This window comes from Bos indicus, chromosome 16, assembly GCF_029378745.1.
Source record: "Bos indicus isolate NIAB-ARS_2022 breed Sahiwal x Tharparkar chromosome 16, NIAB-ARS_B.indTharparkar_mat_pri_1.0, whole genome shotgun sequence".
Classification (NCBI taxonomy): Eukaryota; Metazoa; Chordata; class Mammalia; order Artiodactyla; family Bovidae; genus Bos; species Bos indicus.
The window spans coordinates 65,585,916-65,603,467 of NC_091775.1; the positions used below are offsets into that span (position 1 = coordinate 65,585,916).

General features: G+C 43.3%; 1 protein-coding gene and 1 non-coding gene across 4 annotated transcripts in view; one reads left to right on the forward strand and one right to left on the reverse strand.

Annotated features, from left to right (window-relative positions):
• The window catches only part of RGL1 (ral guanine nucleotide dissociation stimulator like 1), a 277,865-nt gene that overhangs the window by 104,362 nt on the left and 155,951 nt on the right, over positions 1-17,552 (forward strand). For 2 of the 3 annotated variants that reach the window (XM_070768555.1, XM_070768554.1), the window contains one exon: positions 6,016-6,179. In XM_070768555.1, coding sequence (XP_070624656.1) covers positions 6,048-6,179 — 132 coding nt within the window. In that variant the 5' untranslated portion in view covers positions 6,016-6,047. Of the gene's footprint in view, positions 1-6,015; positions 6,180-17,552 lie in introns of those variants that run through there. The other variant, XM_070768557.1, reaches the window with a different exon arrangement.
• Positions 12,016-12,091, reverse strand: TRNAE-CUC (transfer RNA glutamic acid (anticodon CUC)). The gene has a single exon. It is a non-coding gene; the product is annotated as a tRNA-Glu (tRNA).

A 17,552-nucleotide genomic window follows, 5' to 3' on the forward strand; every position in this document is an offset into this window, starting at 1 on the left:
TTGAAAGGGAAGATTATGTGCTCAGTCATGTCCTACTCTTTGTGACCCCATGGACTGTAGACCGCCAAGCTCCTCTGTCCATGGGATTCTCCAGGCAAGAATACTGGAGTGGGTTGCCATTTCCTACTCCAAGGGATCTTCTTGACTCAGGAACTGAACCCATGTCTCTTGTGTCTCCCGCATTGGCAGGCAGATTGTTTACCACTAGTGCCACCTGGGAAGAGAACTGATGCTTTCCAACTGTGGTGCTGGACAAGATTCTTGAGAGTCCCTTGGACTGCAAGGAGATCAAACTAGTCAATTGTAAAGGAAATCAATCCTGAATGTTCATTAGAAGGACTGATGCTGAAACCAAAGCTCCAATACTTTGGCCACCTGATGCGAAGAGTCGACTGAACTGGAAAAGACCCTGATGCTAGGAAAAATTGAGGACAAGAGAAGGGGGCAGCAGAGGATGAGATGGTTAAGTAACATCAATGGACATGAGTATAAGTAAACTCTGGGAGACAGTGAAGGACAGATGGGGAAGCCTGGTGTGTTGCAGTCCATGGGGCTGCAAAGAGTTGGACACAGCTCAGTGACAGAACAACAGCAGCAGAGCATTCAACCAAGCTTAGTGTCGTTCTGAGCAAAGGCCGTGTGTGACTGTATAGGTCATACCTATAAAGCCTGCCCTAGTCAGAAGTTAAGATGGGAGTATAAAGGGGACTGCTGCTGCTGCTGCTGCTGCTAAGTCGCTTCAGTCGTGTCGGACTCTGTGCAACCCCATAGACGGCAACCCAACAGGCTCCCCTGTCCCTGGGATTCTCCAGGCAAGAACACTGGACTGGTTTGCCATTTCCTTCTCCAATGCATGAAAGTGAAACTTGAAAGTGAAGTTGCTCAGTCGTGTCCAACTCTTAGTGACCCCATGGACTGTAGCCCACAAGGCTCCTCTGCTCATGGGATTTTCCAGGCAAGAGTACTGGAGTGGGTTGCCATTGCCTTTTTTAAAAAGGGGACAGAATGGTCTATTTATTCATAGTTCCCCTCCCTCTATCTATTCCACTGTTAGCCATGATTCATCAGATGTGACCACCTCTCAAGGAACACTGTTGTAACAATTGCCTAAGACAGTGACACTTCAACTCTAGTCCACGGGGAAGGGGCATGAGGTCTCATTCCACCAGTGAAGGGTAGGGGCCGGGGGCTGAAGCCCTTCTGAACTGACCTAGGAGAGAGTGCGTGAACAACTTTCTAGCAGTGACTTAATCTCTCTGAGTCAAATGTTTCATTGCTGTGAAATGGTGATGTTTACCCTGAGGCATTATTGTGTGGATTTGAGATACAGTAAGTCCCCAACATGTGAACGAGTTCTGTTCTGAGAATGCATTCGTTAAGTTCAATTTGTTTATAAGTCCAACAAGATTAGCCTAGGTAACCAACTAACACATTTAACACATTAGCTATATAGTATTGTACTGTAATAGGTTTATAATACATTTCACACAAATAATATGTAAAAAGCAAGCACAAAAAGTAAAGAAAACATTTTTAATCTTATAGTATGGTACCTTGAAAAGTATAGACAGTACCAGCTACAGCACCACGGCTTTTACACTTGCTTCTGGACATTCTGGACTTGAAAATAAAGTTACTGTACTACTGTTCTCTATAAAGTACATTCTTTGTACAGGAAAGTACACAAAAGCACAGATGCCTGCAGAGGATGCACGCACATGACAATTGGACATGTGAATGCAGGTTTGCATCTTTGCAAGTTCACAGCTTGAAGATTTGTATGTAGGGGACATACTGTAATTTGAAAAATGCCTAGCACAGTGACTGGGAGGCAATAAGAGTGCCAATCTATGTTATTCATATGGTCATTTTGTGTGTGCGAGCGAGGAAATATACTGAGCATGGTGGAAAGACCTCACGTCTCAGAGAGGGTGGAGGATCTCAGAGTGCTTGGAGAGCCTCATAAGAGCTGGCTGCTTCTCTGCACCCATCCTCAGTTCCCAAGTACCTTGGAATGGTTTAAAACTCAGAATTGCAACTTCTTCCCAAACAGGGTAAGGGACAGTCTGTAGGAAGTCAGTATGCAATAGTCAGTTCAGTCTCCCATACGGAAAACTTGCCAACTTTCACCCACACTGTGGGGATGAGAAAACAGCTGTGGGCAGACAGTAGGGTGAGAGCCTTGGGGTCACTGGGCTATGTTACATCTCCAGATGTTCCATTGTGCCCCCTGAGATCCTGCAGTCTGTCTAGCTTATCCAGGTACCTTTCCATGATATACAAATGGTACAGCCACAAAACCATCTGATGTAGTTTTTCCACTTTGTTCTGATTTATTATTTGTTGTTTACAGTATTATCTCCAATAACAACAATGGAATTTCCTTCTCTACTAATTTGGCCTGTTTCCATTTTGCCTGTTTATTTTCATTTCCTTTTTTTGGAACTGAAACCCCACATGAATCTTCTTTGTTTATTCCCTTGCAGGTATGTGTCAGCATCATTTATGTCCATTCAGAAGAAATTTGCTTGTTAATTGTCAAGGTTCTGTTTCCTGGTTCCTATTGGGAGTGTATCGAGTGCTGCATGCTTCTAATTACTGCACGATGGTTTTAGTTAAGTGTTCCTCATCACTGCTCTCTGCCAGAATATTGCTTGCTCTCCATGGCTTACAGATGGAGCATGTGAGGCAGAAAAGTAACTTGGCTGTAGAAGACCCTTCTCTCGAACCTTCCGACCTATCACCCCTGCCCAGCTTATCAATGCCATTTCCATTTGCTTTTATTTTAAATTCAGTTTTTGACTGGAGGATAATTGCTTTACAATGTTGTGTGGGTTTCTGCTGATTTATGAATCAGTCATAATTATATATATGTCTCCCCTCCCCCTTCAGCCTCCCTCATCTCTGCCATCCCACCTTTCTAGGTCCTGGCAGGGCACAGGCTGGGCTCCCTGTGCTGCAGAGGAGCTTCCCGCTAGCCAGCTAGTTGACACATGATCGTGTGTCAATGCTGTTCTCTCGATTCGTCCCACTCTCTCCTTCCCCCACTGTGTCCACAGGTTCGTTCTCATCTGTGTCTCCGTTCCTTCCCTGCAAATAGCTTCATCAGTACTATTTTTCATTTGCTTTTATTTGGGCAGTAGGTTATGTGAGCTTAAGACCTGCTTTTTGCAGGCATGCTCAATTCCTTGAAGACATTTCCGAGAAAATGACTCTGTGGTAGCTAATGAGCAATTGCTGCTTGCAGAGGTGCTGCCTAGGGGTGCAGGATGAATGTTAGATTTAACTCTTTCTTATGAAGAGCTTACAGCCCACTAAGTCAACAGAAGTTCAAGAGAAGAGGTGACTTGACTCGTAATCTGTTAGTTGAATATATTAGATCTGCTGCCTTAATTTTACTGGATTCTCATGATTTACTGAATTAATAAATCCATCAAACATAGATTTAGTACTTACTCTGTACATGACGTCATCTCTAGTGTTTAGATGCTTAAAAGACCAAAAGGTAGAAATAGAATTGAAAGCAAATAATTTAAAGTGCTGTAAGTGACATGGTAGGATTCTGTCCAGAGCATATACAGAGAGATACAAAGGAGGAAGGGTCTTTATTCTCTTGGCATAGTGGGCGGAGGGGAGGTGACACAAACAAAGGCTGAAAGATCCGGGATGTTTTTGAGATCCATAAGCACTTTATTCAGGGCTTCTCAGGTGGCTCAGTGGTTAAGAATCCGCCTGCCAATGCAGAAGACATGGGTTTGGTCCCTGGATCAGGAAGTTCCCCTGGAGTAGGATGGCAACTGACACCAGTATTCCTGCTTGGAGAATTCCATAAACAGAGGTGGTTGGCGGGCTACAGTCCAGTTCAGTTTAGTCGCTCAGTCGTGTCCGACTCTTTGCGACCCCATGAATCGCAGCACACCAGGCCTCCCTGTCCATCACCATCTCCCGGAGTTCACTCAAACTCACGTCCATCGAGTCGGTGATGCCATCCAGCCATCTCATCCTCTGTCGTCCCCTTCTCCTCCTGCCCCCAATCCCTCCCAGCATCAGAGTCTTTTCCAATGAGTCAACTTTTCGCAGGAGGTGGCCAAAGTACTGGAGTTTCAGCTTTAGCATCATTTCTTCCAAAGAACACCCAGGACTGATCTCCTTTAGAATGGACTGGTTAGATCTCCTTGCAGTCCAAGGGACTCTCAAGAGTCTTCTCCAACACCACAGTTCAAAAGCATCAATTCTGTGGCACTCAGCCTTCTTCACAGTCCAACTCTCACATCCATACATGACCACTGGAAAAACCATAGCCTTGACTAGATGGACCTTTGTTGGCAACGTAATGTCTCTGCTTTTGAATATGCTATATAGGTTGGTCATAACTTTTCTTCCAAGGAGCAAGTGTCTTTTAATTTCATGGCTGCAGTCACCATTTGCAGTGATTTTGGAGCCCCCCAAAATAAAGTCTGACACATTTCCACTGTTTCCCCATCTATTTCCCATGAAGTGATGGGACCAGATGCCATGATCCTCGTTTTCTGAATGTTGAGCTTTAAGTCAACTTTTTCGGTTGTAAAAGAGTCAGACGCCTGCAACCTCTTTATTTCCTTGGCTGTGCCTTAGTTGCAGCATGCAGGATCTTCATTGTCTCACGTGGGATCTTCCTGATTGTGACCCACAGGCTCAGCAGTTGCGGCACATGGCCTTAGTTGCTCTGTGGCATGTGGAATCTTCCAGGACCAAGGATCGAACTTGTGTCCCCTGCATTGCAAAGCAGGTTATTTACCACTGAGCCACCAGGAAAGTCCCTTTAAGCAGTTTAAACAACAGAGACAGTGTGGTTGAGGAGGCTGCTGGGCATGGTAGGAGGAAGAAGGTAGAGAAGTCTTGGATGCTGTGTTATAGAATTTGGACTTTAATCTCTGGGAAAAGATTTTGGTAGGTGGAACATTATTATCAGACTTGCTTTTTAGAACAATTACTCTCAGAAGGATGGGCTCGGGAATGTGAATAAAGGCAAGGAGATTTCTTAGGGCAGTGTGGTGCTGGGCAGGTATAATGTGATTCTGAACAAACCAGTGGCAGGTGGAAAGCTGTCAAGGAAATAGACTTTATAGAATTGGTGTCAATGTTTAAATGTTGTCTCTAGAGTGACTGCTTATGAAACTGAGGCTCAAGAAGTTAACACAGCTAATAAATGTGAAAAGAGAACCTTCCTCTTTGCTTCTGCTGCAGTTTAGAAGCATGATTACTGTGGCATTTCACACACGGTGCTGTAAGACACTGTGTGGTGATTACTTGTTTACAACCCTTTCTGTCCGGAGACAGCAAACTTCTTAAGGTTAAGAACCAAACTGTGGAATTATTTGTGTCTGCCTCACATGGAGACTCGAACAAACAAGTATCTAATAGATGTTTAAAGAGTAAAACTCCTGACCCCAGAGCCAGTGCTTTTCCCACATGCCCCGCATGGCATGGAAATGCGAAAACATCTTTCAGGCTCGTCTTGAGTGCTCAGTTTGACTCTTTGCGACCCCATAGACTGTAGCCCACCAGACCCCTTGTCCATGGGATTCTCTAGGCAAGATTACTGAAGTAGGTTGTCATTTCCTCTTTAAGGGGATCTTCCCAACCCAGGGCTAGAACCCTCCTCTCTTATCTCCTGCATTGGCAGGTGGATACTGAGCCACCCAGGAAGCCCATGTGTGTCTTACATCCACCCATTTTCATGTCTTCTACTGAGGGACCAGAGCAAAGTGACAAGCAGATAGAACAGGCGAAGGATGCTTTTTACTTTGCTTTAAAATTTTATCACTTTGTCCATTATCAAAATGCATCCCTTTCTCCAGAAGCCTGCATTAAAATGCCAATCATGAATAACTATAAAAAGTGTCCATAAAATTTAGTGTCTATTATGATACTATTTTTGATGGTCTCACTATCCGCGAATCAGGCATAATTTGCTCTGCCATCTCATTGTTATGTAATGTTTTAACCTGGATCCCACTTTATTCTTCCACACAGATCCGTAATGCCTCCTGCCCGGCTCTTTCAAGATGGAGGAGAAGCCCTTGGGAGAGCCTGCATATGTGGTGTCTAAACTCAAACTTTCCACCAAGGTAGAAAGCACAGGACACTGGCTGGTGGAAGATCATGCTCGGATATGGGAAGTTTTAAAGACAGAGGAGGTGAGACAATGCTAAGCGACACAGTTGGTGCAGTGATGGGTTTTCTTAGATTTGAGATGCTCATTCTTAGTGCAGCTTGGCAATTTTTTATTCAGGGGCCATAGGCACAACCACAGCTAGAGAATAAGAAGTCAGGCCTATGTCCCTTGGACATTAATAACTCCACAGCGATTCATTCAGCCAAGGGAGGTAGCCCTGACAGATAGGACTTAAAACATGCAAGTAGGCATTTGTCCTTGTAGACTCCTACCAAACATACATGGGAAATCAAATTGTGGTGAGAAAATTGATTCCTCAGGATCGACTAACACATGTGGAATTACATAAATTCATTCTTTGACAGTGTGAGATTAAGTATTAGTTAGGGCTCCTTGGTTGCAAGCAATAGGAATCGACTCTAATTTAAAGAAACTGGCAAATTATTGGAGGATATTGGGAGGTTCGCAGAACCGATGGGAATTTGGAGAACTATGTTTGGAAATAGGACAAGAACCAAGTCAGCAGAAACTAGTCAGAGCCCTGCCCCTGGTATAACTTCCAAACTGGTCTCTCCTCTCTCATTCTCACATTTCTTTGCTCAAAATGCAAAACAATGGGAGAGGGGGCCTCACTTCCAAGCTTGGTCACATGTGTTTCTGTTGGTTATTCTGTTAAAAGGAAAATAATCTTTCACGAGCGGTCATTATATCAAGGCCTCAGAGCACTTGCGTTGGGTGTCCAAATCTCTAATATCTGCATGTCGTCATGATCCCAATCCAAGAAAGTAGTAAAATAGCTATAGTCTTAAATATGTGAGATCCAGACGAAGAAACTATAAATTCTTTCTATAGAAATACTAGCACAACAGAGTTTAGTTTTTTGTTTTTTAAAGCAGTAAAACTCTGCAGAAAGCTGTTTGAAGTCTCTGTGTGTGTCACTTAATAGGCTCAAGACTAGGATCAGAAAGGGAGGTGCTGAGGGCACAGAATTTAAGGAGGTGCCCACTCTCACGTTTATGTCCTGCACTTGCACAAACTTGGAAGTTAATCTGTCCTTGTATTTTGCATGCTAGGTGCCTTGCTTACTCACCCTAGTCCTGGCCCTGGCACCCAATTCTATTTGCTTTCCTCCTTCCCCAAAGGTAATCACTATCCTAAATTTGGAGTTTATCATCCTTATGCATATTTCAGGGCTTCCCAGGTGGCACTAGTGGTAAAGAACTTGGCTGCCACTGCAGGAGACACAAGGGACTTGGGTTCGATCCCTGGGTCGAGAAGATCCCCTGGAGGAGGGCATGGCAACCCACTCCAGTATTCTTGCCTGGATAATTCCATGGACAGAGGAGCCTGGCAGTCTATGGTCCATGGGTCGCAAAGAGTTGGACACGACTGAGTGACTGAGCATGCACGCAAAGTTGATACTAAAGAATGGGAACTAGGTGGGCGAACGGCATTAAATCAATCAATAATTGCAATGCAGTGTGATGAGTGTTGTATGTAATAAATACGTCCCTAGGCATTTTCAGAGCCTACAGCAGGGAACATTAGTCCCGCATGGGTGTGAGTATGCTCATGGAAGTGTGGGTGTCAGGGAAAGAAAACTTCTTGGCGAAGAAGTAAGGCTTGAGTTCATTCTTAAAGGAAAAGTAGAAGTTAACCCAACAGAAGGGATTTTAGAAGAGGAATCTGAGCAAATATTCCCAGAAGAGGGAAAATTGTGTAAAGGGCAGTATTATTAATAGAACGTCCTACAGTTGGGAGCGTCTGCAGCAGAAGAGAAATGGCAAGAGATGAAGCTGAGAAGCACCAAATAATGAAAAGACTTATACGCTTCACTCAGAAATTCAGGAATTGTCTTGTGGGCCTTGGGCAGTCAGTAAAGGGTTTTAGGCAGGGGTAGTGACACAGATTTGTTTTCTAGAAATCTTGCTCTGTCAGACATGTGAAGGATGGCCTGGAACACTTCAAAACCTTTTTCGGGCACTTTGATCTCCTTCTTCTCTGTATACACTCGGCTAGTCAGTGCTCAACTGGGAATTATTTGAGGGTATTGTTTTTTCATGATGGTGATTCTCTCTTTCAAGCTAGGCTGTCTGTCTTATAGACCATGTCCATTAGTTTTAATTAGACTTCACTTAGAAACCCTAAAGCACTCACATACTGCTGTACACAGTTGAAATAAATACCTGATGGTTGATTGATGAATCATTTTCATAGCAATTATGTGACCATGTGATCATGATTTCATAGTAACATGTTGTTTCTATAAAGGTTAACAGCAACCAAAATACTGCCATCTCTGGTACAAAGGTGATTTATTTCATTGGCCGTTGGGTCGTGGTCAGTGGTGGGGTTTTGTTTGTTTGTTTGGGTCTTTACTGATTGCAATTGCACTGACTCATTCATCACGCACTGCTTATCTGGGCTCAGTGTCTTGCATTTGTGAGGAGCCTGCCAAGATAAGCAATATTCTCTGTGGCTGTGAAACAGAGATGTTCTCTGTGTGAAATTCAACTAGTGAATGCCTGTATGGAGACTGGACATATGACCTCTCCCTCTCAATCCAGTTCTGGAATGGGGCCTCACATTGTAACATCACATTCTTGGAGGAAGAAATAGTATGTGTCATCATGCATAGTTTGGAGATTAAATCATTCTCATCTGAGAGACAGGAAGAGAGAGAATTAAAAAAAAAAGAGAGAGAGAGAGAAACTGGATGACTATTTGGACAAGCAGTGGGTGTGCATTTTATTCCTCTCTGAAGAGCCAGCTCTTTGCTGACCTTAAAGAATGTGGTTCAAAGATAGTGCTAGGCTTCTTCTTTGTGATTCTGAATGACTTTCTTTTTCTCTCTGCCGCAAACTTTAATATGAGGCAAAGGGATAGACGTGTCCTGCCTGGGAACTTATTAACATATAAACATGCTTTGAAATATTTTTACTGAGATCAACAGGGTAGACATTATCATCAGTAGTGAGAAATGGAATATTAAAACCAAATATTAATAATATTCAACTGGAGTCTATAAGGGAGGGAGAGAAAGTATCATTTATGAAGCACCTACTCTGTGTCAGAACTGTCCTTGGCACTTTTATATTCCGCAGTATATTCAGTTGTCACATCCATAGGGATATTTTTAACTAGGAGCTTACTTACTTATTATTCTTTTCTTTTTGGCTGCACTGGGTCTCCTTGCTGTGCCTGGGCTTTCTCTGGTTGCGGTGAGCAGGGTCCACTGTCATGTATGTATGGGCTTCTCACTGTGGTGGCTTCTCTCGTTGCTGAGCACGGGCTTAGTTGCCCTGAGGCATATGGAATCTTCCCGGACCCGGGATTGAACCCGTGTCCCCTGCACTGGCGGGTGGATTCTTTACCCCTGGACCAGGGAAGTCCCATAGGAATATTTTGCGTAAGGATTTTGAAGATTAGAAGTTAGGGCACATGCTCAAAGATACATAACTGGTAAGTGGCAGAGTAAGATTCAAACTCAAGCTTGTGTCTCTTCATTTATACCCTTATCTTCTCATGAAACTGTCTACCAAAATTATGTACATCACCCTGATTCTACATTTGGTTTCCCTTCCCAGACTTCATCTCATTCTGGTCAGGTCGGCATCTTCAGTGTAATAAATGGTTCCAGGCTTGCTCTCTGCCTGGCTCGGCAGTGTCTCATGGGAATAAACAGCAACGTGCCCATCGAGTCATAACTTTCTTTTATTCCTCGAAATGTTTTTCCCAGTGTGTGTGGCTGGGTTTCCATCTCAGTTTTCCCACATAGTATCACAACATCTCATGGAGACTGCACCCTGCCCTTAACTCCATTCCGTTAAATTCCGTTAAATTCCCTTAAACCTCTGCTAAGTTTGTCCTAGCTCTCTTTTTCCCTGCATAACTGAATTCTGCTCCACTTATTCCAAGCCATTGATAGGGGCCCAACTGTGTAAACAGTCTGATTGTTTGGAACCTGGGTATTTTCACCCATTCCCTGAATTGTTGTTGTGTCCTTGGACAGTAAGCCCACCAGAATCACCTCAAAGTTTCCCTCCGCCCTTGAGATGCTGTTCACCAAACAGTCTGCTATCACCACGGAACACAGACCTACCACTGGGGAAGTCTCTTCAGCTCCAATCTTCCCACCTTGTATCTTCTTATTTTTAACCCTTGGCTCTTGTTGCCAGAGCAAGGTGCATGCAAAGCGCTTAGAACAGTGCCTCGTACATAATGAGCAATAGATGTAGACTTTTCTTATTATTGAATGAATCAGTGAAGGACAGAGGAGTATAAAATGTCACACCCTATCAGCCTGCCAGTTTTACAGCAGTTGCTTTTTGACGTCTGCCATCTGAATTCAGGATTGCCCCCACGTTCTGGAAGGCCCATACTCCAGGATTCCTTCAGTGTTTTTTTTAAACAACTAGGGGATTTGAACTGGTAGACACAGCCTGGTAGACACAGCCTGACTCCAATGAGACTGCCCCCACTGAGGTTCCTGTGGGTGATTTTCCCAGGAGGAAAATAATCAACCTCAACTAAACAGCACTGTGTTGATATATGCAAATGATTCTGGGCAGCGTCCAGATAAGGGTATTTCAGACCCACTCAGCTCCTCCTTCTCAGCCCCGAGAGTGTGGGAGGGGCGACGGCATTTGGCAGTGTGCTCCTCAGGGACGTCTTCCTGGAAAGGTGTGGGCGGGCTGGGTTCTCAACCTTCTGTTATCCTACCTGCTGACTTGGGTCAGGTGACCATTTGCAGGGGGAAAGGCCAGGGCCTTTTAGGAGGATAAAAGTGATAGGTAGAGAGCTTTCTCCAGTAAAACTCTGTTAGACATTTGCAACTTTAGCCTGTTCTCTTTGGCTCCGGGCTTTCCAGGTGGCGCTAGTGGTAAAGAATCCGCCTGCCAAGGCAGGAGATGCAGGTTCAATCCCTGGGTCAGGAAGATCCCTTGGAGGAGGAAATGGCAACCCATTCCAGTGTTCTTGCCTGGGAAATTCCAGGGACAGAAGAGCCTGGGTGGGCTGCAGCCCATGGGGTCGCAGAGTCTGACACGACTGAGCCTCCACAGGCCTTTGGCTCCCAGTCCTAGAACAAACCCTGCCTTCGCCATGTTAGATGTGAACATTTCTTTGTACTTTACTACAGAGAGTAAAGAAAACTCCAGGTGAATTTAGGAAGGGAGGGAGGGAGGAAAAAAAAGAGGGAGGGAAGGAGGAAGAAAGAAAAAGACCAGTTTCTTGAGGGCTTGGAAACCATTCCTTCATGGGGCTTGTGTTCATGTGAGTCTAAGATCCCAAGAAAAAGTGTGCGAAGCAGTTCTATTTCAGCTCGTTGTTTTCCAAAATGTGCTCACTGTAAACCTCAGGGTCTTTTTTTATTCGCTTGAAAACTCCATTATTGCCAGGACAAGCTTGGCATGAAGTAATAAAGAGGCAGGGGGTTGGGGGAGAGGAGCTCACAAACTGAAACAGTGCGCATGAAAGGGAAAGAATTGTCTTCTGTCCTTTAGGCTTATCTCCCCTTCGAGGGCACAAATATGAAGAAGAAACGGTATTTATTTAAATTTGTCCTTGGATTACAAATGTAGGCTATCTGGGGAGAAGCTGTACTGCTTCGCACAGCACTGAGTAGCTAGTCCAAAGGCCTGTCCTCTTTCAGGGGCCCAGGAGAGGAAATAGTGGAAAACTTTTACTATAAATTCTTCTCCTGTGACCCGACATTTGAGAAATTTACCTGCTTTACTTGGTGAGAAACCCTTGTCTAGGAATCTCAAGACACATTATAATCTTTTGTAATCTTTTTTTTTGGGGGGGTGGGGCGTGGGGGGGGGTTGGGCTGCACTGCCTGGATTGTGGGATCTTAGTTCAACCCCAAGCAGGGGTTGAACCTGGGCCCTCTGCAGTGAGAGTGCAGAATCCTAACCACTGGACCACCAGGGAACCCCCCTGGAACCTTTATAGATGGAGAAAATTTCAGAAAGGTAGAGATTTACAGGAGGTCGCTGGTAGGAAAAGGTTGTCGTTGTTTAATCACCAAATCACGTCTGACTCTGTGTGACCCCATGGACTGTAGACCGCCAGGCTCCTCTGACCATGGGGTTCTCCAGGCAAGAATACTGGAGTGGGCTGCCATTCCCTTCTCCAAGGAAAGGGTTAGCATGCTTTAAAAACTTGGACTCTGATAAGGGGATATTGGTGGCCCCAGTGCCTTTGCACATGACGTTCTAGTCTCTGTTTAGGGTGCCCTTCCTTCCCCTTTGCCCAGCTAACTCCTATTCATCCTTCAAACTCTGGAAGTTTCCCTTGACCTCTATAGTCTGTGTTATATGCCCTTGTCATTTTTTTTTCTTAATTTTCTAAAAAGTACTCTGTGTTTCCTTCATGTCCATTTATCACATTATATGGCAATCATTTATTTTATATTCTTTTCCAGTGTACTATGAGCTCCTAATCTGAGAAACTATGTCTGTTTTATTCAGAGTTATTTCACTACACTCTTGAGACATTTGTTGAATGAATAAATGAATGAACAAAGGAACGGACAGAAAACCAACTGTCTCACCTGTTGGTGCTTACTCTGAGAAGAGCACCCAAGTGACAGAACTTCTGGCAGTTAGTGGTGTTTCCTTTGCTGTCATGGAAGGATGGACCCAAGGCCCAGAACCATGTGATTGACTCTGTGGCTTGTACTTGCCAATAATGGGAACCATTAGGATTTTACTGGATTTCTGAGAAATCAACGCCATATGTGTGTAGTAAAAGTACAGTGACAATGAAAGCAAGTAGCCTGATGAAAAGAGTCCTCAGTAAGCAAAATAACCTCTCCACCCACTCCTGTTTACCCTTATGGCCATATGGTGCTTACAGACTCAAAACATTCATTTTAAGTAGGTTGGATGCAGTGCAAGGACAAATCTGAATTGTTTCAAAGTAAAAATGTTGATCAAGGAAGCTAAAAATGGCAAAAAAAGACTTGAAACACTGTGATGGAGGAATTGTGCTCTATCAAAGTGGGAGGTGAAGTTATGTTTAAGGAATCATGGAGGATAGTAGATATGGGAAAGCAAGAAAGAGCCAAGATTTCGATTGGGAGTCCAGAAGTTTTATAATTTATTAAGAGAAATCAAAACTGCTGACAATACAGTTACAAAGCCAGTGATTGCCAAACACCCCTGGACTTACTGGAAGAAATGGAGCAAGACCCTGGATACAAAGTATCCACACAGGGACAGGCTGTCCCTTTGGGGCAGGAAACACTGGGTCATTCATTTTCTGAAAGGCAGGGACCACAAGAAAGAATGTGCAGGGGCTTAAGTGAACCCTATGCTAGCTCAGACAGTAAAGACTCTGCCTGAAATGCAGGAGACCGAAGTTCCATTCCTGGGTCAGGAAGATCCCCTGGAGAAGGGGATGGCAACCCACTCCAGTATTCTTTCCTGGAGACTCCCGTGGACAGAGAAGCCTGGTGGGCTACAGTCCATGGGGTTGCAAACAATCAGACACAACTGAGTGACTTTCACTTTCTTTCGTGTGAACTACAGGGCCACACACGTGCTGACTGTTAAGCAGCCATAAGAATTTGAACTGAGAGCCAAGAAGATATATTAAGTCAAATTATTTACCCCTAAGTTTCATGTTTTTAATTGTTAAGACAGAAATATAGGACACTGTAGAAATCATAAGTGACAGCAAATTTTTATTTTATTATTTTTTAAAGTTTTTATTGGTGGATAGTTGATTTGCAGTGTTGTGTTACTTTCAGGTACAGCAAAGCGGTCAGCGATTTTTAAATATGACCCTTAAATATCTAGTCACCTTGCAAAGATTTTCCCCACCACAACCGCAACATTCCAGTCCTTGTAGGACCAAGGTAAATTTCCAGGGGCCGTCTAATGTGAGCATAGCTTGTCATATGTCATCCTTAACCTTTGGCAGGGACAGGAAGGTAGTCTGTTCAGCCTTTTAATGCTATTTTCTCTTTGCCTAGATGGTTGCATGTTTCTTTTGCAGTGGAGAAACTTCCTTGGCATTATATCACCACTTAATTTATTCATAGCTGAATTACCCAAAATTCTTGTGAAAGCAGTGGCCTGGTTAACTTAATTTTCTGCTAGTTTATGAGATAACAGTACACAATCCATAGTAGACACTTAATTGACATTTTTTTTAATGAATTGGATGAATAACATATGTGAAAATACATTCCCTGGGTCAAAAAGTGCAAATGCCTTCCAGGTATAGACAGGACTTGAGGATCTAGACAATAAAGGACAAAGCCCCAAGGATTTTGGATTTAGTTAGAACTTGGTTGGAACATGGTAGTAACATTTACTGGGTGTATTATCTTAGTCAGTAGTTAATCTTCTAAGTCTTAGTGTCTTCATCCATAAAGTGTGGATAATAATATTCACTTAGGATGGTTGAATATGCAATGTATATAAACCTAGGGCAGTGACTGGCACATAAGTGCTTAATAATATTGTTTCTGTTTCTCTCTCTCTAGTTAACTCAGGATTGATAACAAAATCATTGGAGTTTTGGCCCTTTGAAAGCAGTCTTGAATAGACTGGAATATATAAAACTGTTAACATTTGTCAATTCCAGATGGCAGTAATATGAACATGATTGTATATTTGTATCTCTTGGCATCTTTTACAATTCTAAAAATTGAAAGTGTCAAAACAAAAAGGTTGAATAAAATGACAGCTATCTTAAAAAAAGAAAACATCTAAAATAAATCCATTCCTATCTTATTAAATATAAAATAGTGAATTGAGTCATTTACTCAATAGATATTTGTTGAGTAACTGCCATGTATAGGACTGATATAACCCCTGCCTCATGGAGCTTACAGTCTAGTGGGGAATATAGACTTTTTTTTTTCTCACAAAAGCACCATAGATGTGATCAAAACAATTAAAACACAAGCTTGTAAAGCAGTACACGTGAGGCATATTTTAGCTAAATTTGGGAGGTGTGGAGAAGCTAAGAGTAATAAATGATGTGTAGGAGTAAGTGATTTTATACACATGAGACGTGGAAATTGGATGAGGTGGACCATTTCATTTTGGGGGTGGGGAAGGAAGTCCTTTGCAGGTGCAGAGGGAAAAGCATGTAAAAGGCATAGAGGGTGGGGGATAGGGGAATGAAGAGTAGTTCAGTGTGGGTGGAAGATAGGATTCAAGACAGAAAGTGATGGGGGTGATGAGGCTTGAAAGGAGGGCACGAGTCAGATCATGAGGATCTGTAAAAGTGTTGCGACTCTGGAGGAGAGTTTGTCCTCCAAACATCAAGACCCCTGCCTGACACTGTTGGTGGGGTCCCCATTTTTGTACTAATGCTGTTGATGCTTAGGTACTGATCATTCAGTACTTAAAAGATTGATGGGATGCTGTGTTTTCGGGGGGGCCTGAAATTATGTTGCTATTTTTAGTGGACAGAAACTGTACTCCTAGTGAGTGAAATAAGTATAGAAGTTTTGTCTCCTATACATTTTCAACCTAAGAACTTTCATAGATGGCTTGAAGCTGTCCTGAGCGAAAGTACACCATTTCTGCCTGCCATCAACAGGAGATGGTTAGCAGTGACTTGTTTTAATGTCCTCCTGGACTGACAGTGAAACAGATGTGAAGATAGCCATCAGGCACCTGATTTATAAGTAGATGAGCTTTGTAACAAAAAGTTAGTTATAACATATTTTTCTTAGACTGCTGATGTCCTCTTGCATCAGATGAATCACGTTGTGTCCCTGATCTTGAGGTTAGCCAGAATTTTTGAAACTAATAAATGATTTTACAACTTGGAAGATTTTTCTCTTAACAAAACTAACGGCATTTGTTCATTATCCTATGGAGCTAGGAAGAATGGAAGTTGGTTTGATAAATCTGGAACACAGTCGCACTGGGACAGAGATGAAGAAGGATGATTACCTTCTAATGACAGTCATCCACATGACCTGATCACATTCAGACACAGGACCGTTACACATGGTTTCATAATGGAAAGTAAATGGGCCAGACAATTCAGTATGCACAAACCAGCTGGTGACCTTGCCAGTGACTCCTCAGGGAGTGAGCTGATAGGAAAACTGATGATCTGAGATTGTGATTTGCCCAAAGTTGCAGAATAACATCATTATACGCTAATTCCCAGCTCCATGCACTTGGTTTTTCACAGCTATTTAAGAGTCTCAAAGACTCTAAGCTTTGCAAAGTCTAGTTACATGATAAAGTTCTTGATGCTCTTATTTGGGAGCATACTTTTTTTAAGGTCTTCTAGTTTTTTCTTTTTCTTTTTTAATTGAGGTACAGTTGCTTTACAATGTTGTGTTAGTATCTGCTGTACAGTGAAGTGAGTCAGCTCTATGTAGGAGTATACTTTTTATTGTCCCTTGAATTCTTCATGAGAAAGTCTTCCCTTCCTTGAGCTCCCTGCCCTGAGTTGGGCTTTCCTTTCATTAGTTTGAGAGAATTGACCTTAAACTAGGGAGTGGGATATTTGAGGGGGCAAATCACCTACTAGTTTGTTGTACGTGTCCAAGAAAAATCTTTAAGCTACACCTCTGGGTAGCACGTCACTTGATGGACGTGAGTCTGAGTGAACTCTCGGAGTTGGTGATGGACAGGGAGGCCTGGCATGCTGCGATTCATGGGGTCACAAAGAGTCGGACACGACTGAGCAACTGAGCTGAACTGAACTGGGTAGCGCTTTTCTTTGCTCCGGTTGTCTTATTTTTCATAGTTAATGTGATCAGTAGTTCAAAGCAGGATCTATTTATTCTTGGCTCAGTTTCCACCTCTCTGGTTATGACTTTTAGATGTATATGCGGAATCTTGTTCTCAGAGGAAGATCTAAGAAGGCTCTGTTGTAAGTGTGGGTTAACCGCCATCAGGCACAGCTGGTGCAAATCAGCGTGATGCAGCAATAGCTTAGGGTTATTGGCAGAGCCTATGTTTAGAATTATATAGTAGAGAAGAAAAGGGGCTCTGTCTATAGGATAGAGAAGAAGGGAAAAGCTAGGGGAGGGAGAAGGGGGGATATAAAAGATAAACAGGAGAGGGAAGCCATGAAAAGAGTAGCAGTTTTCCCGTGACCTCATAAACAAGTAGGGAGAGGAAACTATACACTGTGTACAGTTTTACTGAGTACAATGATGGTATATACCATCCTCCATGGTTTGCAGGGAATGCTGCTGCTGCTGCTGCTAAGTCACTTCAGTCGTGTTCGACTCTGTGCGACCCCATAGACTAGCAGCCCACCAGGCTCCCCTGTCCCTGGGATTCTCCAGGCAAGAACACTGGAGTGGGTTGCCATTTCCTTCTCCAATGCATGAAAGTGAAAAGTGAAAGTGAAGTCGTTCAGTCGTGTCTGACTCTTAGCGACCCCATGGACTCCAGCCCAC